This window comes from Misgurnus anguillicaudatus, chromosome 15, assembly GCF_027580225.2.
Source record: "Misgurnus anguillicaudatus chromosome 15, ASM2758022v2, whole genome shotgun sequence".
Lineage (NCBI taxonomy): Eukaryota > Metazoa > Chordata > Actinopteri > Cypriniformes > Cobitidae > Misgurnus > Misgurnus anguillicaudatus.
In genome coordinates this window covers 27,494,871-27,521,039 of record NC_073351.2, presented here as the reverse complement: position 1 = coordinate 27,521,039, position 26,169 = coordinate 27,494,871, and the positions used below count along the sequence as shown (strand labels likewise).

At 40.3% G+C, this 26,169-nt stretch overlaps 1 protein-coding gene across 1 annotated transcript; it reads left to right on the top strand.

Annotated features, from left to right (window-relative positions):
- Positions 1-617: 617 nt before the first annotated feature.
- On the top strand, positions 618-26,035 carry LOC129419763 (1-phosphatidylinositol 4,5-bisphosphate phosphodiesterase gamma-2). The gene is given in 33 exon segments (XM_073853694.1): positions 618-876; positions 1,354-1,539; positions 1,655-1,831; positions 2,404-2,497; positions 2,571-2,618; positions 2,698-2,782; positions 2,923-3,006; positions 3,125-3,168; positions 4,814-4,874; positions 4,951-5,052; positions 5,142-5,260; positions 5,364-5,449; positions 6,954-7,077; positions 7,315-7,483; positions 7,566-7,615; positions 7,617-7,719; positions 7,819-7,902; positions 7,985-8,166; positions 15,454-15,654; positions 15,785-15,904; positions 16,250-16,430; positions 16,923-16,991; positions 17,276-17,385; positions 18,044-18,137; positions 18,597-18,663; positions 18,760-18,923; positions 20,048-20,150; positions 21,650-21,853; positions 22,074-22,213; positions 22,378-22,489; positions 25,365-25,544; positions 25,618-25,706; positions 25,824-26,035. Coding segments are annotated over 32 exon segments (3,636 nt in total). The 5' UTR covers positions 618-876; positions 1,354-1,355; the 3' UTR covers positions 25,830-26,035.
- The last annotated feature ends 134 nt before the right edge of the window (positions 26,036-26,169 follow it).

Here is a 26,169-nt window from a genome sequence, read left to right as displayed (position 1 = left end):
TGAAATGGCCAGCCTGCAGTCCAGATCTGTCACCCACAGAAAACATTTGGCGCATAAAGAGGAAGATCCGACAAAGAAGACCTAAGAGAGTTGAGCAACTAGAAGCCTGTTTTACACAAGAATGGGACAACATTCCTATTCCTAAACATTGGTCCTCCTCCAGCTGATCCTTATATGTACATTTAACTTTTCCGGCCTCTTATTGCTACCTGTCCCAACTTTTTTTGGAATGTGTAGCTCTCATGAAATCCAAAATGAGCCAATATTTGGCATGACATTTCAAAATGTGTCACTTTCTACATTTGATAGGTAATCTATATTCTATTGTGAATAAAATATAAGTTTATGAGACTTGTAAATTATTCCATTCATTTTTTACTCACAATTTCTACAGTGTCCCAACTTTTTCTGATTTGGGGTTGTCCCTAAATGGTACATATAAGGACCTTTTTTAAAGGATACTGTTTAAGCATCTTTTATAAACATGCCTTAGACAAATCAATAGCACTGGCTTATTTTAAGATCTGTTGGTGCAAGGTATTTTTTAGTTGAGACACCTCAAACATGTCTCTGGGACTAATTTTAAGCCTTGTCTTTGAAACCAGGGGATATAATTTAAGTTTTTCATATATTGGGTTCAAACCTGTGAGATCATTAACATGGGTATATATTTAATATTTAGTTTACACTAGTCTACTGACTTTGGAGAGCTTGTTTTGTTTTCTTGCTTTCTGTAAATGCTTACTCTTTAGCATAGTAAACGGGAAAGCTATGCCACAGGATGTCATTTTTCTCAAGCTGTTTTAAAGGTTTGAGAATAACCACCAGATGACAACACATCATTTCTCTGTTTGCCCTGTGCACTGAGTCTGAGAGGTGAGTGCATCTAAGTGTATATGACGCAGTATTTGTAGGACTTTTGGCAAATTAAAGTCTAAATCTAATCTTAAGTCTAAATTGAAAAGTCTACATTTAATAGGTTTGTAAGTCTTTTCAACATTTCATTTTTTTCATGAATTGCTGTAACTTAATAAAACAAAGTTGGAATAGCTTAGATTAGTATAACTTTATTTTTATAATAAATAACAACTCATCACTAAGAAAGTTGAAATTAATTGTAATTACTTATTGTAATTGTTTAACTTGATTAAACTTAAAACAAAGGAATTTTTACAGCATAAACTTAAAAATGATAAGTTGCCAAGAACTAAAATCCGCAATCATTGCACAAATCATTTTTCAGATGAAATATCTTTAAGAAGACTGCTCAGAATGTATAGTTTCTATACAGTAATGCCTAAAAACATTAGTGCAACAGATTTTACTGTTATTATGTATGTGTGGCATATACAGGTATGATGGGCTGCAGTCACCCGGATGAGTTGACACAAAATGAGAGGAATCAGATTATTAGGTGTCTGCAGACTGGGTCTGAAATGATGGTGTACCACCAAAAGGCTGAAAGACTCACTGTAAAAATCATAATTGAAACAAAGCAAGTGGCTGTATTCTGCTCACCTGACAGAATGAGCACAACATGTAAGTTATTTCTTTTAAAGCAGACTTGACTTGAGTCATGTAATGTTAAAGCCATTATTTTCATTTAAACACTCATCTCCAAAGGTATTCATGTATTTATGATTGCATTTTGTAGTGAACATCGCTGAGATCAAAGAGATCCGCGAATGGAAGACATCGGAGGATCTCCCTCAATTTAAAGAAAATAAAAAATTAAGAAAAATGTTTAACCAATCAGTTCCAAGGGACTGCAAAACCTGTTTCACCATCTTCTATGGCACAGAGTTTATCTTAAATACACTGAGTTTTAACGGTATGTATATATTTTCATACACATTGTAATTGCAAAATAAATACTTGGAAGCATATGCATTGATGAAAGTTGAGAATGTGTGTCTTTAACACACAACAATGTAATTGAAAAAATATGTATCATTATCAAACTTTCAAAATGTGCCTTGATCAAACAATTGCGAAAACGTACTACTAACAGATTGAAAGAATTTGACGGGAACAAACGCAAAGAACAAACACCTCTTTGTGGGATGTCGCACCCAACAAGGAGGAGCATTGTGTCATTAGTGGTCATTTAACAGACACTAATGTAAAGTGACTAACAGTACACTTATTACAGAAACAAGCCGAATGGAGCAAGCTGTAGTGTGTCATTTTAGTGCCAGTATGCATTAAGTAAATTTGCAGTTAATCGGAGCAATCTGATATAACAGCAGTGATGCCAATGACACAAGTTTGGGGTGATACTATTAACTAAGTTGTCAATGAAATTTACAGCACTTGGGACAACACTTTCTGTAGGGTACTCATTTCATTGTGCCTTTTATCCAAAGCATGTCTTACCCTAAAAGTGATATTCTTGTTCCCCAGCTGATTCAGTTGAGGATGCAGAAAACTGGCTGATAGGACTCGAGTTACTCAGACAGGAGACACTTGCAGCTAACACACCAGAGATTATAGAGAGGTATATGCACACACAGTTGTATCTGTAAACTTTACAGTGTGTTTGTTTAATTTAACGTTTTCTTCTACCGTAGTTGGCTGTGGAAGCAGATGTACTCTGTTGACCAGAGGAAGAAAACCAGGTTCTTTCATTTGCACTTTTCTTTTGTATAAATTCATTGTACGCTCTGCCTCACGCTATTACTGCTCTGTCACCCACAGTATCTCTATGAGAGAGCTCAAGTCGCTTTTGCCTAAAATGAACTTTAAAGCACCAGGTGGACGTTTTCTGAAGGACACATTTTTGGTAGGAAAAGTGAAATGTGCATTTTGTGCCAAATGGAAAATTTACCCCCGAAATACATGTTTTTTTTATTTTTTTTAGTTTTGACAAACATGTGTTGGCAATGGCTCCACATAATAATAATAATAATAATATAATTACAGGTGTTGGGAGCAAATAATGATGTTTTGGATTTTGAGCAGTTTCACAAATTCTACAATCTGTTGATATTTGACAACCAAAAGATGGTGAGTGTTGTGCTCTATTGGTTAGTTGAATTAAAGTACAATAGGGTTTGTTTAAATTTAGGTTTCTTTATGTTCATACTGTATATTTCTAAGCATATGTTGTTTGTCTTTTTGTTAGATACTAGCAGAGTTTAAACAGGGTTTAAATGCTTTCATCATGGGGTAAGAAATTGATCTTTATTTTGGTTGTTTGGCTGTGTGATGTCCCATTATTCTTGAAAATCATAGAAAAACTATGAAAGAAAAAAACACAAACAATGTAATTACAAGATACAACCACAACCGCAACTCAGGGTCACTCACCATATGTACCTTTGCCTACATTTCTGCAAACCCTGCCAAATACTTTGCTCTATGTACTGTACATATCGCTACATCTTTCGATGGATTGTCCACTAGAGCAGTTAGTTTTTTTCTGTTTTGACTCAGGAATTTTAAAAGTTATGAAGCAGACACATGCATAAATTAAAACCTGCTCATCTTTGCACCATTTGGTAGCCTACTTATTTATACTCTATGTGCGCAAAACTGTGCGACATGCCTGGGTACACACACTGTAAAAAATACTTTGCTGCCTTAAAATTTTTTGTTAAATCAACTCAAGTCATGTCAACAAAGATGAGTTGTCACAACTTATAAAATTCAGTTGACTTTTCTCAACTATATTTTATAAGTTATAACAACTTACCTGTAGTTATAACAACTCATCTCTAGTCAAGATAAATAATAGTAAATCCGAGTTGATTCAACAAAAAATTTTGAGGCAGCAAAGTTTTTTTTACAGTGCACCAAAAGATAATCGGTCTGATTTTGAGACGATTTACCCCCTTCTGACAATCCTAGCTGTGTCCCGATTATCTTGATGGTTCTACAGATTATCCTATCAGATTTCCCTTGGTGTGAGCTGTGTTAACAATGTCCGAGCCTGATCGGAAGCACATTGGAGCCGCCCCGAACGCGAACCATATATATATATATATATATATATATATATAAAACATGTTTATTATTTACGATCCGAAATCCTGATGTGTGGGGGAACCCAGAGGACAAATGGGTACACGCTCTTGAGATTATCACTTAAAACGAAACAATATACAATCACAAAGCGAGATGATAGAAAACGGAAGCAGTCATGGCGCAGCACAAAGTGAAGTTGATGTGGACAGCAGACATGGACCAGGTTTCGCTGTCTTCACGACTTCACCCAAACCCTTTTCTTTTTGTCCTTGAATTTTCTGTGAAAATCATTCCAAACAGTACCATTGAAATTATTTCCTGCATATTGTCCGCAATGAAGTCTCGCAAGATTTCCTGTGTTCACAGTCGAGACTCTGGTTGAAAATCTATTCATGTGTGGTGTGCTGTCTTTGATACATCATGGCACACCACACACAATAGGAGCAAAATGGTTTAATCTAGGATTTTTTATCCTCATGTTTGTGATCTATCACATTTTGAAAATCTTATAAGATGTAAAACATCTTTTGGTGTGTACATAAGCAACTTACTCTGTATAATTTTAATAAAATACAGCAGACTAAAACATACAGATATACTTCGACCATTCATTATAGTCCCTTTAATAAGTCGCCACTATGCTTCCTGTAAACAACAAATTCTCGTCCGAACATGATCAATCCTGGAAGTAACGAAATCAGAAGTTTATCCGCTACAGGGTTTTTCTACAATGTGTAGAATGCCTAAAGACATGAAGCTAAAGTTCCTGAAGCTAAACTAGAGAACCACTGATATGTCGTGAGGTCATGATGATTGTCTATTTGATATTTTCTGTATTCCTCTGCAGTAACATGGATCAGCCTATTCAACTCTGCAATTTTCAAAGATTTCTTTTATCTCAACAAAAAGTAAGTCTGACTGATCTGTTTATATCTACGCACTGATCTATACTTAAATTAATACCTCCAATCGCTCTGTTCGAAGGAGACTTGGGCCAACAATTTGAATCAGGTGCGAGACTTAATGATCATCTTTATAGACGATACCATGAGAAAGACCAATAATCCAACATTTACTGTTGAAGAGGTACAGATTATAAATAACTGTTTAAGTTTTTTTCATATTTACAGGTGACATGTTTAAACTTCTTTCTTTCTTTCTTTCTTTCTTTCTAGTTCCTCGGCTTTCTCTTCTCTAAAGAAAACTCTATTTGGGATGAGAAGTTCTCAGAGATAAATCCAATGGACATGAACAACCCTCTGTCTCACTACTGGATCAACTCATCACACAACACGTTAGTACTGTTGTTATTCATTCATGCTTATGACACCCACATGGCTCCTCCTCTTGATGATGGACTTCCTGTGTTACTTCATGTGCTTTATTTTTGTTCACAGATATTTGACTGGAGATCAATTCCGCAGTGAGTCATCAACAGAAGCGTATGTACGCTGTCTGAGACTGGGTTGCCGCTGCATTGAGTGTTAGTGAACCATTTCTGTCTCTCGGTCAGGGCTTTGAACCAGAATGTTTTCCCTATTGGTTCGTTCCGAACAGAAACCATATTTTAACATTTTCAGTTTTCGGTTCAACCCTAAAATTGACATTCCTGAACCGGAATACAACAAAAAATAAAGTTCCTGAACTGGTTAGTAACGTTCCATGTCAGCTGTGGGACATACAAATAAGTAGGCTGATCATTAAGACATTAAACTTAGATTATTAGTCTACATAATTTCCTTAAAGGAACAGTATGTAAGAAATTTATATCAATTAATCATAAAATGGCCCTGATATGTCACTTGACATTAAGAAATAATTTTTATTTCAAATACTTGTATCACTCACAACAGTGGTCCGGCCAGGATATTGTTATTTAAAAAGTGGAGTTGCAGCCCTCAACTGATGTTTATGTTGTAATTTTGTCTATTGGCCACCAGTTGTGTGATTGCAGTACCAGTTTTAGCCACAAGTTTTGTGATGGCAGTACCAGTTTTGACCACAATCCTACATACTGTTCCTTTAAGTCTCTATCTTGTCATCAAACATTAATAAAGGCTACATTATGTCAACGGCATAACTGTAATTCTGACATGCCTACATTTGTTGATTGCAGTTAAACATGCGCACACACAAAGACGAATTCCAAACGGTGCTTAGGGAAGAAGATGCAGCAGAAACAGTCGCTCCACATAAAGTGAAAATTGTTTTTCAGTGCTTTATTCACCAAATGTATTTTAATGGACTACAGTATGAGACACAGTAGCGCAACTCTCTCTCAAGTTTATACATCAAGAGTTCTGATCCTTGAAGGGCATAGGGATGATCACGTTTGATTGGAGTTGGACCGGACACATTCAACCGCATGTGGCTGTGCGTACAGAAAATTGCTCACTTTAGCACTTTTAGTGGTTAAATTGTTTAAAATCACTTAAGTGTTAACATTTGCAAGCCTTTGAAACACGTGCAAATGATCAACTTTCACCCTATTTTAATTTGCAAATTAATCCACGAAGTGCGAGCCGAACCGTGGGTCTTGATCTATACGGATCACGGATCAACTGCGATCACCACTAATTAGTAAAAAACAAACATCTTAAGATACTTGGTAGCCTACAATATTGACCTCTTATGATTGAGCATTAGAGACTTGGGCTTGAGTAGGCTACTTGCTGCTGGCAAGCTTCTCATTTCTCAGATGAGTCAACGATGATCGGAAGTGAACTTCACCTATTGCACAGAAATCTTGTCAAAAAAGACAAAAATAACGGTATGATCAAGTTACCATTATTTTAAATAAATTATTCTGTTCCGGAACATATATTTTGTGAAAGTTTCTGGTTTTCGTTTTCGTTCCGTGAACCGGTTCAAAGCCTTGCTCTCTGTCAATTCTTTAACATGCTGTTAAACTAGTACATGTGCTTATCAGTTTCTTATTTAGACCAGTTAAATCTAATCTAATAATATTGTTATTTTTATATATCTAGTGGACTGCTGGGATGGTTCAGAACCAGACGAACCTGTCATATGCCATGGTTGGACCAGGACATCAAAGATAAAGTTTAAAGATGTGGTGAAGGCCATCAACGATCATGCTTTTGCAACATCTGAGTTAGTCCTCAACAATAACACACTTACTGACACATTTATAATAAATGGGCAAATCTTACAAAACCTTTCAAGAACACACGGGTCATTAAGTGTCCTAAAATCAAAAGAAATATGAAATTATATTTTGCTTTAAGAAAATTAATTGTGTTCACATGACATTTCCATACAAGTTTTTCACTTATTTTCTGCATAATATTATATGTAATTGTTTAATATAATTAATCTAATGTTCGGCAGCTATCCTGTGGTCCTGTCCATAGAGGAACACTGCAATGTCCAGAACCAGAAAACGATGGCCCAGTGGTTCAAGGATGTTTTCCAAGACAAACTCTTGACTGAGCCATTGGAACCAGAAGCCGAACAGCTTCCCTCACCAACACAACTAAAGGGCAAGATCATCATCAAGGTACAAAAACAGATAACCCCCACTAAGCTTTTAATATAACACAGTGTCTGGTAATCTAATTGGCTTCTTATTTTTTCTACAGCACAAAAAACTGAAGGAAAAGGAAAAGGAAAAGGAAAAGAAAAAGGAAAAGGAAAAAGGAAAAGGAAAAGGAAAAGGAAAAGGAAAAGGAGGAAAAGGATCTAAGTAAAGGGGATAAGCAGGGAGATCTTTTCATCTGGGACCCAATAGATGAGGTGCCAAACTCTGCTAAACATCTCTGCCGTGTTTAATTTAACTACTCTTGCCTTACGTGATGGTGATTATTATTTCTGTGTAAATATGATTGTGTGCAGAGATGGTATAAGCACTACTGTGTGATCGAGAATAAGATGTTATATTACGCAGAGGAGAATGAACTAGAGGAGGACACAGATAAGGTGAATCACAGAGTCATTTCAGAGCAATACAGTAAATGAAATAGATAAGATGTGTATTTTAAGACGTGTGATCCATCTTTAGTCATTACAGAGCAGCACTGAACTTCATCAGTCAGAGCCCTGGTTTCACGGCAGGATGTCCGAGGGCAAACAGACAGCTGAGAGGTTGCTAAAGAAATATTGTGCTGAAACAGGGGGAGTCGATGGAACGTTTCTGGTGCGAGAGAGCAACACGTTTCTCAATAATTGCACCCTCTCATTCTGGTAATGTCTATATATATACATGTACATACTGTATTTGCCGGACTATAAGGAGCATAAGTCTCATCAGTCAAAAATGCGTTTTGAAGAGGAAAAAACATATATATATATGTCGCAGTGGACTTTGCGTTGTGTTTATTTAAAAAATGATTTCACAAAATCCAAGCCGGAAGAACAGACATTTAATCTGGAAAGGCAAGTTATTCAACTAAACATTAACACAGAACAGCAGGCTGAATAGGTGTCCATAAATAAACACTTATTTACACTTTTTTTAATGTGTTGTAATTTTAGTATTATTTTTGTATTATATTATTATCTGTTCCCTTTCAGTCGGTCACTACGACGTCACGTCGTGACCGACGAATTGGGAACTCGCTTAGAGAGACCAATCTGCTTCGTATACTACTAAAACGCCAATGAACTTGGCATTGAGATATTTGCATAATGCTGGCGCCGCCCCGCCAGGTGCGTATATAAGGCGCACGTGCAAATAGGGAAATCAGCTTTTTCGCTTCGAAAGCCGGCTTTATCTGACTGAGAAGCTACTATCTGCTCTTCTGGGAACGGTTGCTGAAGTTGATTGACAAGCAGTACTAACACAGCGGACGCTCGCAGTATTCCACTGCTCTGCATATTTTTTGTTTTGAGTTTAGTGTGTGCGTTGCCTTTCCCTGTGCGCATCATCAGCTGAGCACCTAAAGAGTGATTTCCCTAAAAGAGTGATACGTGAGAGCTCTGTGTCTTTTTAAAGACAGCCACTCTCTCGTATATTCGGAGATCAGCGTCCTTTTCAGGATTGCTTTTCGTCCGTGCGATCTTGGATGTGAGAGGTATAAGGGTTCCAGTTACGGTCACGAGCGCTGTCTTCATGCTTGGGCATCAAGCACTCTGAGGCTGCGTTCGTAGAGAGTTTTTGTTCTCTCTGTGAGAGCATAACCCTCTTGGATTGCGGAGACGACTGACGTTTCTACGGGAATGCTGTCCGCGTCTTTGCAGTGCTGACACCGCCATGGTGCGACTGTCAAGCGCTCGCATGACGCTCTTCGCATCACTACGCTGAGGAGGACGGAGGATGCGTCCTCCACCTACCGGCCTTTCATCCTCAGCCGGTTGAGGTTCCGGTGGAGACGGCAGAGTCGTGTTCTACGATGTCTGCCGAATCCATTGGACCTCCTTCTGGTCCCGTTCACTTCTGCAGCATCAGAGGGGTGTCCAATTTTCCTCTGAAGTGGAGTCGTTCCGGAGATGGCGGCCGTGCCCGCTCGAGCGGCGGTAACGGTAGAGTTGGAGGGGTTAACCCCTCTCCGCCCGAACCGTACCGCCCACGTGATTGGTATTTCGGAGCTGCTCGGTCCTCTGCTCCTGTGCCTTTCTTCCCGACGGCACGAAGAGCTGACGTGGTTTGCGGCCATCCGGCCGTTCAGCTTCAGCTTTCACCCCTCACCTCCCTCACCAATGGAGCCGCTAAGGGCGGGAACCCTTCAGTGGAGCGGGGGGTTGCGATGCAGCTGCGTTCCTGGAGGGACCACCCAACCCTTCCCTCCCGTGTTTGTAGACAGTCGTCCGGTTACGGGCGCTGTCCGTCAGGCAAGCGGAGAGGCGGCTTCAGCCCTGCACGCAATAAAGTTGCTACGGGTTCACCAAGGATTTACGAGGGAGGCCGCGACCTTCAGTCGTGCGATGTTCACGACAGTGGTTCAAGATCGCCACCTTTGGCTGTGTCTGGCTGACGGACGCAGGCGAGAACAACTTCTTGAATGCTCCTGTCTCACAGACCGGCCTCTTCGGCGAGGCCGTGGAGTCGTACAGCTCCGCTGCGCAGACTGAGGCGATCTCTGAGGTCATGCCCCGGCGAAGGAGAGCTGCCCTTGGAAAGTCCTCAGTCTGCCTCTCGCCGTCGGCGTCCTGCGGCGACCACCTCCGTTCCCCTCCTCGGACCCCATCTCGGCAGCGCGGGGGAACCGGTCGTCAGCAGCTCGCCCCGCCCGCTTAGCCGCTTCCCGTGAAATCGGGAGTTTAAGTGGCCAGTAAGCGGGCGACCTGGATTGGCAGAGGATCACTCTTCAGGAGATGGTGATTCGCTCCTTTCCCCGATAGAGGGTCGGGTGGAAAATTCTTGGTTTGCATATGTTCCACCGGCTGTTTAGTCGGTACCCACTAACCACACACAGAGTGCATTCCTCTTCCCTCTCCAGGTCTCCAGAGGATCGAGAGAGCCGTGAGCGGGCACACACCAGCTCACCCTACCTCTCCTCTATCGCCAGCGGGTGTTCTGAGGAGTCCGAGCCCTCCACTCAGGAGACCGGACCACCAGCAAACCCCTCGGAGTCTGCGTCCTCAGCTGAGGAGACCGGATGACCGTTTCCCTCAGCGGGCTCAGGTCAGTGTCACACACACACATTCTGTAGATGCTTATGCTGTCACGGCAGACGCACCGGCAGTCCCGCCTGTCCCGCCTCGCTGCCCCGCCGCGGGTACACCGGTAGTGTCGTTAATTCTCCTCGTACGGTGCCTGGGTGCTTGGCTTCAGTTCCCAGCCCGTTTCGTTGGGTTTTACGCACGATCCGCCTCGGTTACGAAATACAATTACCGGCACAACCCCAAAATTTCGGGCTTTCGTTTCACTATAGTGAAAGTGTCCGATGCACATGTACTGCGTGCATAAGTCGATGTCCTGCTGGCGAAGGATTATCGAGCCGGTCCCTCTTACCGAGATGATGATATGATGATAGGGTTTCCAGCCTTTATCTCATAGTACCCAAAATACGCGGTGGGTTACGATCGATTTGATTTACGCCCGGCTCTACAGAGGTGTTTTTTTTGGATGATAACGCAGAGGCTCGTATTTCAATATTCAGATCGGTTTGCAGCCTTAGACCTGTAAGACGTGTACTTTTGTGTCCATCTCCCCTCGCCTTAGACCGTTTTTTTCGCTCTGCGTCGTGGGGTGGGCATATTAATATTAAGTACACCATTCGAGCTGTCTCTCTCTCTCCGTGTCTCCATGAAAGTGCTAGTCACGGCATTAAAATATCAGAGAGAGAGCGTTGTTCGCATTCTGCTTTATTTACGTTGACTTATAATAGCCCGTTCTTGGCAGACGTGCGCGAACACAGAGAGTTAATGCTTCGGCATCTCGCTCGTTTAAGTCATCAGGTCGACTGGGAAAGAGCAACTTTGCCCAGTGCAGAGGATCCTTTTTCTCAGTATGGAATTAGACTCGATCAACTAATTGGCGTGTTTTACAAGAGCGCGCAACTAGTCAGTTCTGACTTGCCTCGGTTTAATTCGAGTGAAGTACACGGTGCCTCTGAAACAATTTCAGAAGCTCGTGGACATATGACAGCATGCTGCAGCCGTGACACTGCTCGAGCTGCGTCATATGAGACCGCTTCAGCGTTGGCTTTACGATCGAGTCTCGAGGAGAGCGTGGCGCACCGGCATACATTGTGTAAACACTACACCTGCGTGTCATTTAAATTTCCCCGTAGTAGACCCAGCATTTCTGATAGCAAGATATGCCTCTGAGGGGTCTCCTGGCATTCTGTAGCATGCGATGCCCTAAGCACGGGATGTTCAGCCACGTATGACGGGCCTGCAGTCTGGGGTGTGCATAGCACCCCAACTGCCGCGAGCGGTGCGCTGTATATCTGGGACTTGTACGCTCCGCTATGGAGATGCGAGGGAAGGATGTATTTGTCGACACCGATAACTTTGCGACTGTTGCGTTATTTACCGTTAAGGCGGTTTTGCGCTCTCGTCACCTGTCGCATCTCGCTCGTCATCTCCTCCTTTGGAGTCAGAAGCATCTGAGGTCCCTTCGTGCCATTTACATCCTGGGATCGCTCAATACAGCGGTACGCACTTCCGAGCTGCGCCCCCGGCGAATGGCGACTCCACCCCCAGACGGTCCAGCTAATTTGGAAGAAGTTCGGTTGTGCGTAGATAGATCTGTTTGCGTCACCGGACGATACCCACTGTCGCCTATTTTATTCACTAACCGAGGGCAGCCTCGGCGTGGATGCGTTGGCACACAGCTGGCCGCGGGGGGTGCGTAAATACGCATTCCTTCCAGTGAGCTTTATTGCGCAGACACTGTGCAAAGTCAGGCAGGACGAGGAGAGCCTTTTATTAATCGTCCGTACTGGACGACCAAGAATTGGTTTTCATAGTTAATGCTCCTCGCGACAGCCCTCCCTGGCGGATTCCCCTGAGGAAGGGCTTTCTTTCTTAGGAAGGGGCACATTTGGCACTCGCGCCCCGACCTGTCCATCCATGTATGGTCGTTGAGCGCGCGCAAGGTTTAGGTGATTTATCGCAAGCGGTATCTAACACCATCGACGCGGTTCGAGCACCGTCCACAGGACGGGCTTACGCGCTTAATGAAACCTTTTCGTCACCCGGTGCTCTTCGCAACGCGAGGACCCAGAGAATGCCCTTTAACATTATGCTTTATATCTTTAACATGGGTTAGATGGTAGGCTGTCCCTCCGCCATTAAAGTTGATATCGCCGCTATTTCTGCTCATCACTTACTTATCTACGGCAGATCAGTTGGCCAGCATGATTTAATTATTACTTTTTAAGAGGCGCTCGCAGGCTAAACCCCTCGCGCCCTCCCTCTTTCCTCCTGAGACCTGTCCATGGTGCTGAAGCCTTCTGGTCTCATGTTTTAGCCTTTGCAGTCTGCGAGTCTGAAGTTTTTATCAATGAAAACTCTGACCCTGCTAGCATTGGCCTCCATGAAGAGAGTAGGGGATTTACATGCATTCTCTGTTGACGATTCGTGCTTTTAGTTTGGCCCTGCTGTCTCGAGTGTAACATTGAGACCCAGACCAGGTTACGTGCCCAAAGTTCCCACCACTCCCTTCAGAGATAAGGTGGTGAGCTTGCAAGCATTGCCTTTGGAGCAGGCAAACCCAACCGAGGCTTTGTTGTGCCCCGTACGCGCACTGCGATTCTACGTGGTCCGCACGCAAAGCCTCAGGACCTCAGACCAGCTCTTTGTTTGTTATGGTGGCCAGCAGAAAGGGAAAGCTGTCACTAAGCAGAGGATGTCTCATTGGATAGTTGATACTATCGCCCTGGTTTATAATTTGCAGGGCATTCCTTGCCCTTTAATTTGAGAGCGCACTCCACTCGGAGTGTTGCCTCATCTTGGGCTTTAGCTCGTGGTTCCTCGCTAACAGACATCTGTAGAGCTGCTGGTTGGGCGACACCTAATACGTTCATTAGATTTTACAATGTTCGTATCGAGCCTGTATCCTCTCGTGTTCTTTTCCTCACCAGGGAGGGCACGGAGAGCAGACTCGCAAGTCGGCTTGCAGCCTCCGACTGAGGCTCCAAATTGAGTTTTCAGTATGGAAGGCTAACAGAGCAAAAATGCGTAATGGTTTGATTTGCTCTCTCCACTGCCTTGACAGCCTTTGTTGCGGAGCATTGGCTGTCAGCCTTCACTAGCTGTATTCTTACGAACATACGTGTTGGCCAGGGCCCCACATTGTGTCCCAACGGGTTCCTTTGTGAGTATTTTCCGTGGGGTTAATCCTACTAGCCCACGTTTCCCTTAGCAGAGCACTGCTTTGCTTACACAGCCACGGCTGTCATTTATACCTCAACTACGGTTGACTTTCGCCCACCAATAGCCCTTAACGGGGCGGTGGCTTCCGCAGCGTCCCTATACCGCTCAGATAGGGCGCTTCCCAGTCGCTGGCACTACTGTGGGTTAAAGGAACATCTAGTGCCCGGCCTTCTGCCTTAAAACCTAATTCTCCTTATCCTTAAGTGGAATCGGAGGGCTTTACGCAGACACTGGAAGAGGTCAGCCCTCAGTGGCGTTTTAGTAGGGATTCCCAATTCGTCGGTCACGACGTGACGTCGTAGTGACCGACTGAAAGGGAACGTCTCGGTTACGGATGTAACCCTCGTTCCCTGAAGGAGGGAACGGAGACGTCACGTCCCGTCGCCACAGGTGCTGCCACCTGCTGTTTAGGCCGGTCACCTTCCGGCTTTCTCAGCGAACAGAAGCTGATTTCCCTATTTGCACGTGCGCCTTATATACGCACCTGGCGGGGCGGCGCCAGCATTATGCAAATATCTCAATGCCAAGTTCATTGGCGTTTTAGTAGTATACGAAGCAGATTGGTCTCTCTAAGCGAGTTCCCAATTCGTCGGTCACGACGTGACGTCTCCGTTCCCTCCTTCAGGGAACGAGGGTTACATCCGTAACCGAGACGTTTTCCAATTAGTTGTTTATTGTGAAGCACATTGGTCAACTTGTTTTGTTTTAAATGGTGCTATATAAATAAAATAGCCCTTGCCACAATACACAATTGCATACAGAACATACTGGGAGGCTGAATAGGCTAAATTAACACGACAAGCCAAATCAACTTCAAAAAGGTCCCGAAGTCATTCCACATCACTGAATTCATTGAACTACATAAATACAGGAGCAGCATAGAGAGGACTCTCGCGGCTGTAGACGGTAATGGTTACTCTTGGATCATATGAATTAATTTTTACCTATAAGTTGTACCTGACTAGAAGTTCCAGGACCCGCCAAACTATGAAAAAAGTGCGACTTATAGACCTTTTGCGAGTAGACATCAAAGTTACGACACTGCAAGCTGCGCGCGTTCAATGTGGTGGCAGAAAAACAGTGGAAATGAATTATACACGAGTGAAATGAGCAAGATAACTCACTAGAAAATGATTTGTTTTGCTGTTGAGTGTCAGAATAGGAATGCCAAAAAAGATGACCTTCATTTTTATAGAATACCATCGTCGAAGACACCATTTGAAGATAAACGTAGGTGTTTGGTTGCAATAATAAACGTGATGAAATCATTTGGAAATCTTTTAATAATTAGAATAGAAAGTAATTAGAGAAGATGTCTGGTGTTTTGTCGAAACTATGGTAGCTGTCACAGGACAAACATGTCATCGTCTGAGACAACGTTGGGATGAAACACACTCAATATAATGTTTAGGGCTACTGTAGAAATATGAGGGCAACTTCCATGTAAGGGGACCCGGGGTGTATGCAGATAAAAATGGCAATAAAAACAATACATTTAATTTTGTAGGGTCTATACATCACTGATAATAAAGTTATGTATATATTATTGCATTTCTGTCAAGAGTTCCTTCTAAAAGTCCCACATTGCAACTTCAAAATTCAAACATGAATGAGCTACATGATTAATATTTGTGATTAAAAACCGTTTAACACCTCTTAAGGCAAAAAAAGATTAAAGTAAATGAATGCACTTTGCTCTCTTCATAGGCGCAGCGGACGAGTTCAGCATTTGCGAATCGGCTCCTGTGTAGACGGAGGTCACCTGGTTTATTTCCTGACTGATAACCTACACTTCCCCAGTGTGTATGCGCTCATCCAGTATTACAAAGAAAATCATCTCCGCTGTAAGGATTTCAATCTGCGTCTCACTGAATTTGTGCCACAACCAGACCAGCACCTGCAGGAAGGGTTTGTTGACGCTCTTATACAGAAACCAAGTTTTTACCACATCCAGGCCATCAGGGTTGTAGGAGACCACGTGGTCAAACTTTAGGCTTCTGTACTAGTTCTCGCAAACAGTTCTCTTTTTCATCTTTAGATGGTTTTACAGTAACTTGAGTCGAGGCGAGGCGGAAGACTTTCTGATGAGAATCCCTCGCGATGGAGCCTTTCTCATCAGACAGAGAGAAGATTCAGATTCATACGCCATCACCTTCAGGTGCTGCTCTTCATCTTTCTCCTCTTCATTAGTTGTGTTTGCTTACCCCGTAATAACCCATAATTATTTATGTATATTAAACACCCTAATTACAGTCTGCTGACATTCACTTAGCTGGTAAATCCACCTTAAGCTGTTTGTTATAAGCTGAGTAAAACAGTTAAAATGGTCCCTATCCTTTCAAAAAGTACATGTTTGCACCTAAAGATGTCGTGTTATTACCTTTTCTAAAGGATAGTGCGTCAGTGACAGCTTGGGACCATTTTTCTGACATTGTCCTTTAAATTTGTTAGTCCATGGTGATCTACTATAAATGTATTTGTGTGTTTTTATGGTAAAATGCAGAGGTGAAGGGATGGTGAAGCACTGTCGGATACACAGAGAGGACTCTATGTACGTGTTGGGCACCTCCGGCGAGTTCGAGAGCCTGGTGGAACTGGTGGAGTATTTTCGTAAGAAGCCACTTTATCGGAAGATCAAGTTGCGTTATCCTGTGACACCTGAACTAGTGGACCGCTTTAGTTCGGTAAGAACAGGTGATATTAAAAATGCTTAAATGCTTATTTATTGTTTTAATGATTGCAAGATCAAAAACGATCGTCTACTCTTGATCTACGAATAAGCACAAATGTCTTCTCTATTGGAGTTTTGAACATCTTAGAAATTAAGCAAAAATAATCACTTTCAAACAGGTTGATATCTGAAAATATGCAACATTTTTATTGTTACTTTTGAGTAACACGGTCAAATAACAAAATTGGTCTTTGTATTCCAAGTAACACATTTAAAGTAATTTATAGATTTACCTTTATATGTTAAGGGTGAGATTACAAAAAAAATGCATGTTTTAAAAATGATTAGTGTATTTTGTAGTATACTCAAAATAATGTAATAATATTGAAAGGCATACTTGGGCTGGGACTCTTTACTGACTGTATATATTAGAGCTAATATTTAGATTATGATTTTGTCCAGTCTAACTTTTACAGGGTGTGGTATTTTGTTTCTTTCCTTTCAGATACAAATATCTGGTTCACTTTATGATTCTAAACAGTACGTGGAGGCCAATGAGAGAGAGCCATCGCTGGTAAGCACTTGAATGCAAACAGCTTCTTCATGTTAACTGTATGCATATGAGGTCATCTATTGTGGGCTGGGGAGGAAGCACGGGCTATCTTTTTTTGCTGACAGATTAAATTACAACAGCGATGTCATGTTTGTGTCAGGTGCTGCACTGTTCATGTTCTTTCTAGATGTCCGTGTCAAACATAATTCACAAATCTCTTATAAAGAGAAGTTCCTTCAGAAACCTCTGAGATATTGTGTGGTTTGCTTACGATTGTGATAATTGTATTTAGTGTTATATTTTAGTCACAGAGCACAGTGAAGGCCCTCTATGACTACACGGCCATGCGGCCAGATGATCTCAGCTTTAACAAGGGTGCATTAATTCATAATGTAACCAAGGAAGCCAATGGATGGTGAGATTATATCCAGTATCATTCAACAATTATAGAGCACTTGTTTGGGTCTAATGACATCAATGTCACACTAAATCAAACCAATGTTTAAAGGAAAACACCACCGTTTTTCAATATTTTACTATGTTCTTACCTCAACTTAGAAAAATTAATACATACCTATCTTTATCCAATGCATACACTTAATCTTTGTACAGCGCATCATGAATGTGTGGATATATTGCAGCACTTCGACCTCGGGTGTAATAATATTGTTGGAAGTTTGAGTGAGGGGGGAGTAGTCAGGAGTGATGATGTCGAAGTGCTGCAAACTAAGCACTCTTCCGCCATACAATATAGCTTTCATTTTTTATCCGCTTAAAAACATTGTGACGTTTTATTTTGTGCCACCAGGTTTACTCGTGTAAGAACTCATGTAACAGTCTTTAAATAGCGAAAACATGGAAGTGTTTGGTGGCTTCTAAATTCATCCCTGATTGGATCCTAAGGAATAAATGGGGCTAGGCTAAATGCTAACACATTCATGACACACTGTACAAAGATTAAGTGCATGCATTGAAAAGATATGGGTATGCATTAATTAATCTAAGTTGAAGTAAGAACATAGTAAAATATTGAAAAAGGGTGGTGTTTGCCTTTAATCTGCTGATCCCTACAGGTGGAAAGGAGACTATGATGGGAAACTGCAGCAATATTTCCCTTCAAATTATGTAGAGGAAGTGGCAGATTCTTCATCTGAGGCCAGCTACCAGGTAAACCATTTATACCTCTTTAGGAATTTAGGCGTTTTACAAACACTACACTTTATAAGTTGCTGCTCTGTCCCAAAATGAAGCAGCATTTCCAGCTGTATTCCTGTAAGTATGATCCCAAGGCAGACAACATAATTACTTTATACTGCCTTACAGTATAAGATGCATTCATGTCGCAAAATTTCAAAGCAGCAAAGCATGTCCCCCTCTTTAAAACGCAATCCTAGTTCACAGACGCACTAACTAAAGCAACCTACAGTGCATTCAAGCAAAAAGAGCTTTTATTTAATTTAGTATTAAAAAGTGTATCAATATTAGCAAGTCAGTTTGAAATGTTTTGGAATACAGTATGTGCTTTTTTGAGGAGGACGACTTTTGCTTGTTAGTCAGTTTCAATCCTTCACAATATATCTACACTGAAAACATTGAACAGGTTTAGGTACAGATTTTCTCTTTCAGACAGATGAGGAGAATCCATTAGGAGACTTATGTAAAGGTGTTGTGGACATCTCAAAGTGTACTGTAGGTAAGAAGATTTCTTATCTAAGTGATGTGAACATCAGGTACAGGTTTTGTTTATTTTTAGTTATGTTTAAATATTAATTTATTTTATTGTTTCCAGTTCCCTCAGCCAAACATGGCAAGTCTTTGGTTGTGACACTGCAGTTTAAGGAAAATAAAGATATGGTGCCATTTGATTTCGCCACTGAGACCACCGAGGAGCTGTACGAATGGTATCAGGTGGCCCGCGACATCACCAAGGGAGAACAAAACCAAGCAGTTCAGGTTCGCCTTACATTAACACTGTAACTTGCATACTTTTTCTGTATAGGGAGTGTACTGTAGCAGAGCCATAGGCAGAGTTGCGTTTCTGTGCTCGGGAGGACTCCCTACCAGCAAACAAGGGTATTGCAATACTTTGAGATTAGTATATTTAGTACTTTATGATTTTTAAAAAATGTTTTAAATAAATTAAGTCTATTTTAGCCTTGGTAACATAAGACAAACCATTATTAGCTTTGGTCTGCCTATGGTCAGAGCCTCCAGAATATTTATTTTTAACAGCAGGAAAACAGATTTGTCAAAATAGGATGATAAATAGAATAGAAATTGTATTTTTCCTAGCAAAGTCCCATTTGTGGCCCATATAAAATCACAATAAAGAATAAAGAAAATTGTGTGGAAAATTGTCATGTGCTTGCCAGATCTTTTGTACTAGACTCAGGTCTGAGTGTATCTGGCAAGACCATGACAGTACTATGTTCTGTGTGGGAGCATGTGGAGGCATATAGTTGTGTGGCTTCCACATGTTCCCAGTGTTTTGTGGCTGTCATGGTCTTGCCTGACTTTGGTTATAGTCCAGGTCGGATGTTGGCAAGATTATGGCAGCATTGTGTTTATGTGGGAATACGTGTTGTTTCACATCATGTATGTGTAACACGTGTTCCCAGTGTCTTGTCACTTTTACCCTTCTCCCTTATGTACTCGTGTCTTAAGTGATTAATTATGTTCACCTGTTCCCCATTGATGTGGTGTCTATATAATGCCCTCGTGTTCTGTGTGTGGTGTGCGTGCGTTGTTGTAAATTAGTGTTGATGTGCTCAGTTACATGTTTCAGTCATTCTCTTGTTCTGCTTTGTGTTCCATCACAGTGTTATTATTTCATGTTCTGTTTTACCCCCACGTGGGTTTGTTTTGTTCTGTTTAATTAAAATACATAGTTATATTTTCTTACATCTGGTCTGCGTTTGGGTTCTTCTTTTGTTTTCACTTCCCGGTGTTTAACCGGTCGTGACAGAAAATAACCTTAATATTTTTAATATTGACAGAGTAAGGCCATGTCAGGTATTGGAATCGATGTGAAATCAAACTTCGAATTTGTAAATATTAACAGTGAATTCCCATTGCAGAAACAGCAAAAGAGGAAGGACAAGACCAAAGTAAAGGTGGCCAGCGAGATGTCTGAATTGGCCGTTTATTGCCAGCCTTGCAGCAAAAAAAAAGATTGCTTTGGTACAGACTCTGATATAAATACTAGTGCTGGGCAAAGATTAATCCTGATTAATCGCATACAAAATAAAAGTGATTTTTTGCATAATATATGCATGAATACACACACACACACACACACACACACACACACACACACACACACACACACACACACACACACAGGGCCGGCGTCATGGGGGGGGGCATTAGCGGGCAGTGCCCCCCCAAACAGGTTGTTGTGCCACCCCTACAAAGTTTTTTATTAATTTAATATATATCAAGAATAATTCAAATAAATTAAACATTGAATGTTTCATGACTTGTAATGTAATCAAATTAGAAAAATATTAATATATGTTTTCTTTAATTAAAATAGACCAGTTTCTCTGATTGGATGTATAGTATGGAAGCATCTCACCCGTCTTACGTCTTTAGCATATTTGTGACTTGATAGGAACGTGTTTTTTCGCTGCATTTAAATGTGAAGTGTGGCTATAGACCGTTAACAGCAGTACGACGTGATTATGGTAAAGCGGCTTTTTTAAAGCTAGGACGCGGTGTGCGCTGCGCTATAAAACCCATTCATTTCAATGGCTTGCGCCGCGCGAGGGCGGTTTGTTGTTGCGTCGAGCAAAGCGCGAGCGCAGCGGAGCTCAGCTTGCGCCCACGTCGCGGTCAAAGTTCAATAGTTTTGCGCATAGTTTGTGGTCTTTTGCATTTTATATGGGAAATGAGCTGACAGTCTGTACCAGTTGTATGAATGTGTGCTTGCTGCTTGTTTTTGCAAGTTAATGTTGCTATTGCGTGCCCCTCCGTTGGAAGCCAAGTGCCCCCCTGTTAGTTATGGTCTGGCGCCGGCTCTGCATACATATATACATACATATATATATATATACATAAAAGGATATCTTCTGGAATGTATATATGTATTTGTCTGTGTTTAAATATACATAATTATTACACACAGCACAGACACATATATTATGCAAAAATGCACTTTTATTTTGTATGGGATTAATCTTTGCCCAGCACTTATAAATACGCATTATTACATACATACACTTCTGTTCACAGTTTGAAGATCTCACACTTTTAACACTAACTCCTTATTTTTCCACGTTTTAGAATAATAGTAAACTCATCAAAACTAGGGATATGAGAAGTATATTGTAACTTCGAGCATCCAAAATAAATCAAAAGTTGTATTTTATCATCCTTGGTAAACAGTAGTAACCCTTTCCATCTATATTTGGCCTCATCCTCAGATGGTTTTGACATTCTCTAATAATAAGCATGTTGGCACAATTATATTTCGCTTACAAAAGCAATTTCAAACGAAAATATTTGATAATATTTTTAAGATCTTGAGAAACATTTTAGTCAAATGGTTTTATGAATACAAGATTTCACATAAAAGTGTACACACATGGAATGTCATATTTATCATAGACACATAACTCTATAATAAGTAAAACTTTTCATAAAACTGTGATGTTTGACTGATTCTGTTTCCCTATCAGACAATTATACCTACAAAGAGGTCCGATCCTTTGCTGAGGATAAGACACCTGCCAGAAGCAAGTCAAATCAATTCTTGTCATATAACCGCAAGGCCTTGAGTCGCATCTACCCTACGGGCCAACGAGCGGATTCCTCCAACTATGACCCATATCCTCTATGGATGAGGGGCTGCCACATGGTGGCACTTAACTTTCAAACTGCTGGTAAGGAGCAAGCAAAAAATGTTGACAGATAAATAAGGAAAAAAGCAAGTACAAGGGCACAGTTGCAAAAAAACTTAAGAGTTAAGAAAACACCTAGTTGTAAAAATTATTGTCACTAAAGTCTTTCTTAACTGGAGGTTTTTTTTGCAACAAGCTACAGAAAAGAAAAAATAACCAATAATGCTTTTCAAGTAAAATCTATGTTTTTATGTGTCCCCAGATAAGTGCACCCAGCTAAACATCGCCCTCTTCAGTCTGAATGGAGGTACAGGTTATGTGCCCCAGCCTGAGCTGATGCGTGCAGATCATTTTGACCCTTATCAAGAGAAGAAGAATGTTAAATTCACCATAACTCTTAAGGTAAGACACATGACCCACATAGTCTGGTCATCAGAGTTTGATTCATTTCCAAAGCTAAATTTACATTATGATACAATATGATCCACTTTAATTGTTGGTCATTTAAAAAAAAATGCAGTTGTTTATACTAAAAAAGAGATTGTTAATGATTTTGTGATGCTCAGGTGATAGGAGCACGGCATCTACCCAAACCTGGTCGCAACATCGTCAGCCCTTTTGTAGAGATCGAACTGTGCAGCCAAACAGATCAGAGCACATTTAAGACTTTTGTTTGCCGTAAGTAGAGGGAAAACAGGGGATGAGAAAGACATTACAATTTAAACTTTAACTACACAAAAAAGATATAAGAGAAATGTACCCATTGGTACCTTAAGGTTCTGATTTGTACCTTTACAGGTATACTAAACATAATACAATGTTGTACCTTTTGGGGTACGTTACTGTACCTTAAAGGAATATTCCATTTTCTTAAAAGAAAAATCCAGATAATTTACTCACCACCATGTCATCCAAAATGTTGATGTCTTTCTTTGTTCAGTTGAGAAGAAATTATGTTTTTTGAGGAAAACATTTCAGGATTTTTTTGTGCTTTAAAGTGCCCATATTATGAAAAACGCACTTTTTCTGGGTTTTGGGGTGTTATTTTGTGTCTCTGATGCCCCACACGCATACAAACTTGGAAAAAAATCCATCCATGCTGTTTTGAGTGAGATACAGGTTTCTGAATGTCCTCTGCCTTGAGTCTCAGATTGCACGAGTTCAAACTCAGCTCCGTTGTTACGTAACTAGCCGTTTCGTCACATTCAGTTTGAACTTTGCCGCCCACCACCCCACTTGCAGGTCTCCACCCACCAGAAACTAGAGAGAGCACAGAGCAGTCAGTCACTTCGCTGATACCCTGCTGTTATCATGTCTCACTGAAATAACAGCGCTATTTGGATATTATGGATTATACTCCCGCCTACTTTTAAAAACAAAGTTTTAACGCGTGGTTATTGTAACCCGGAGTAATCTTATATACAGTGTGTTACGACGCAAATAGTCATCAGATTGTAGACGATAAGACCTTCATGCGAAATCTGATGTAAACAACAGACTATGTATCTAGATTTCACGGATTATACGCATTTGTGGACAAAAATGGTCATTGGATGTATTTTATTGGACTTTCATGGATCATTCACACATCTGAAACAGACTGGATTCGATTCGTGATCGTTGTATCAACACAAAAGGTAAGAAGTCACGTTATATTTTGCATGTTGTCATCTTCTTTCACAAAATACTACATTTATGATGCTAGAGCATCTGTATCTCAAAACAGAGATCATACATTGATGCTAATCCCGTAAATTATACCTTTTAAATGTATAGTGATGTTAAAATTGGTTGTAAACAGTAGGCTATATCGATATTTTTGCAGGCTAGATAGTTTACAGCGTGGTTTCAAAAGTTAAAAAAAATATTTTACGGCTTTATTTTACAATTCTACAAGAACTAAGTAATAGTGCTTTGCCAAACTAAAAGTTTTTTGCCAAACTAACCGAGACCGGGCCTTACCGCCCCGGCTTTTCTGACGAGGCTAACCCCCGAGCCTCTTATAACTTTACGGTCCGGACCTCCCGCTAGCTTTTAGCAATTTGCACGCGGTCCACAAGCAGTATACATCCCCCGCCGGGTCTTAATTTCTGTAATTTGCGAATATGCGTAATATGTGTTTGAAAATGTTTTATAACGGGAATATGTTAGCATTGTCCAGGGAAAACGAGTGTATTGTTGAAACTGCTACATCACAATTTACTCTGGAATCATTGTGTGTCATGAGTTTCTTCTCCTGTAGTGTACTTATTAGTGATACTTTTCTGCATGATTTGTCTGTTGGCAACATAAACCATTAATAATAATAATATATAAAATAATAACACAGTATGGTCTGTACTGCTCACGATGTCACTATGCACGCGCACATGACGTTAGTAGTGGGGCGTGATCAAAGGAGCAGCAGCTCATAAATATGTAATGACTAGCTCAAAACGGCACAATCTGAAATGAAACAGAGGCTCCTTGAGATGGGTAACAATCTTTTCCTACAAGCTATTTCGAGCAAACAACTTTTGAAACATGCTTTATGGAACTCATACACCTATTTAACTTGTGGAAAAGCAGTCATAAGATGGGCACTTTAAAAGTGTGCTTTAAAAGTGTATATTTGTTATTTTTCTTGTAAAAAATGACAATCGTTTTCCGAGATAAGACCATTATGCCTTGTTTGGGATTGTTTATAGTCCTTTGAAACTCAGTTGAAAAAAACTGTTATGTGTTGAGTTAAATGTTAAGTGTTGGTGTCTATTAAAGTCCATTAAAATGAGAAAAATCCTGCAATGTTTTTCTCAAAAAACATAATTTCTTCTCGACTGAACAAAGAAAGACATCAACATTTTGGATGACATGGTGGTGAGTAAATTATTTGGATTTTTCTTTAAAGAAAATGGAATATTCCTTTAAGGATGTACTGTGTACTTTTAAAGGCACAGTTAAAATTTTACTTCTACAAAATTGTTCCTTAAGGTACACAATAGGTAATTAGGGTATAATATTGTACCCCAAAAGGTACAACATTTCAATGTGTTGTATACCCATAAAGGTACAAAAATTAACATTTCAGGGTACCACACCAGGAACAGAAAAAGTACAGTTTTGTACCTCTTATCTGACAGTGAAATGTTGCTTAATATAAAAATGTAAATGTTTTTATTATAATATATACAGTTGTATTTGATTGTTCAACATTAATATTTTTATTCATATAAATGTTTTTTTATTTAAAGGAACAGTATGTAGGATTGTGGCCAAAACTGGTATTGCAATCACAAAACTTGTGGCTAAAACTGGTACTGCAATCACACAACTGGTGGCCAATACACAACATGACAACATAAACATCAGTTGAGGGCTGCAACTCCACTTTTTAAATGATAATATCCTGGCCAGACCACTGTTGTCAGTGATAAAAGTATTTGAAATGAAAATGATTTCTTAATGTCTAGTGATATATCAGGGCCATTTTATAATTAATTTATATAAATTTCTTACATACTGTTCCTTTAACTCGTGCATAATGTTTACTGAATTAATGTGTTTATTTTCACAGACGATAATGGGCTAAACCCTGTATGGGTCGGGCCGAACCATCAGTTTTCAGAGGCAGTTACATTCAACTTGTATGAACCAGAACTCACATTTCTACGCTTTGTGGTCTTTGAGGAGGACATGTTCTCTGACCCCAATTTTCTGGCCCAGGCTACTTTCCCCATCAAAGGCGTTCGCCCAGGTATGTTCATACACTACAAAATGAATCGTTTTTAAATTAAGGTACGAAAATACTGAGCTTATTGATTTCACAGGGTATCGGTCTGTCCCTTTAAAAAATGGGTTTAGTGAAAACCTGGAGCTTGCATCTCTCCTGGTGCATGTTGATATACAACAGGTGAAGGTAAGAAACATTTTTGTAGGATCCAAAGTCTAAAAGTGGGTAGGAAGTGTGCATGTGTGAATTTATAGACGCATCATCCTCGCAGTATGAATATTCATATCTTTTTTCTCTCTACAGGTATAGTAAACAAAACAACAACATCAAGTTCTACGCATAAGCAAACTAAAAGTGCTGAAAGTCCGGTTTTCTTCCTTACTGGTTCTATTGTTCTTAAATGGTCTGTTCCTCTCGGTTCTGCTGCTCTATTACTGCTGGTTTCCTAACAGGCCTTAACGACGGGAAGTTGCAGCCATCTCACTTGTGTGCTCGTGGAATAAATCTGACATTGAGCAATATTATATATATATATATATATATATATATATATATATATATATATATATATATATATATATATATATATATATATATATATATATATATATATATATATATATATATATATATATATATATATATATAT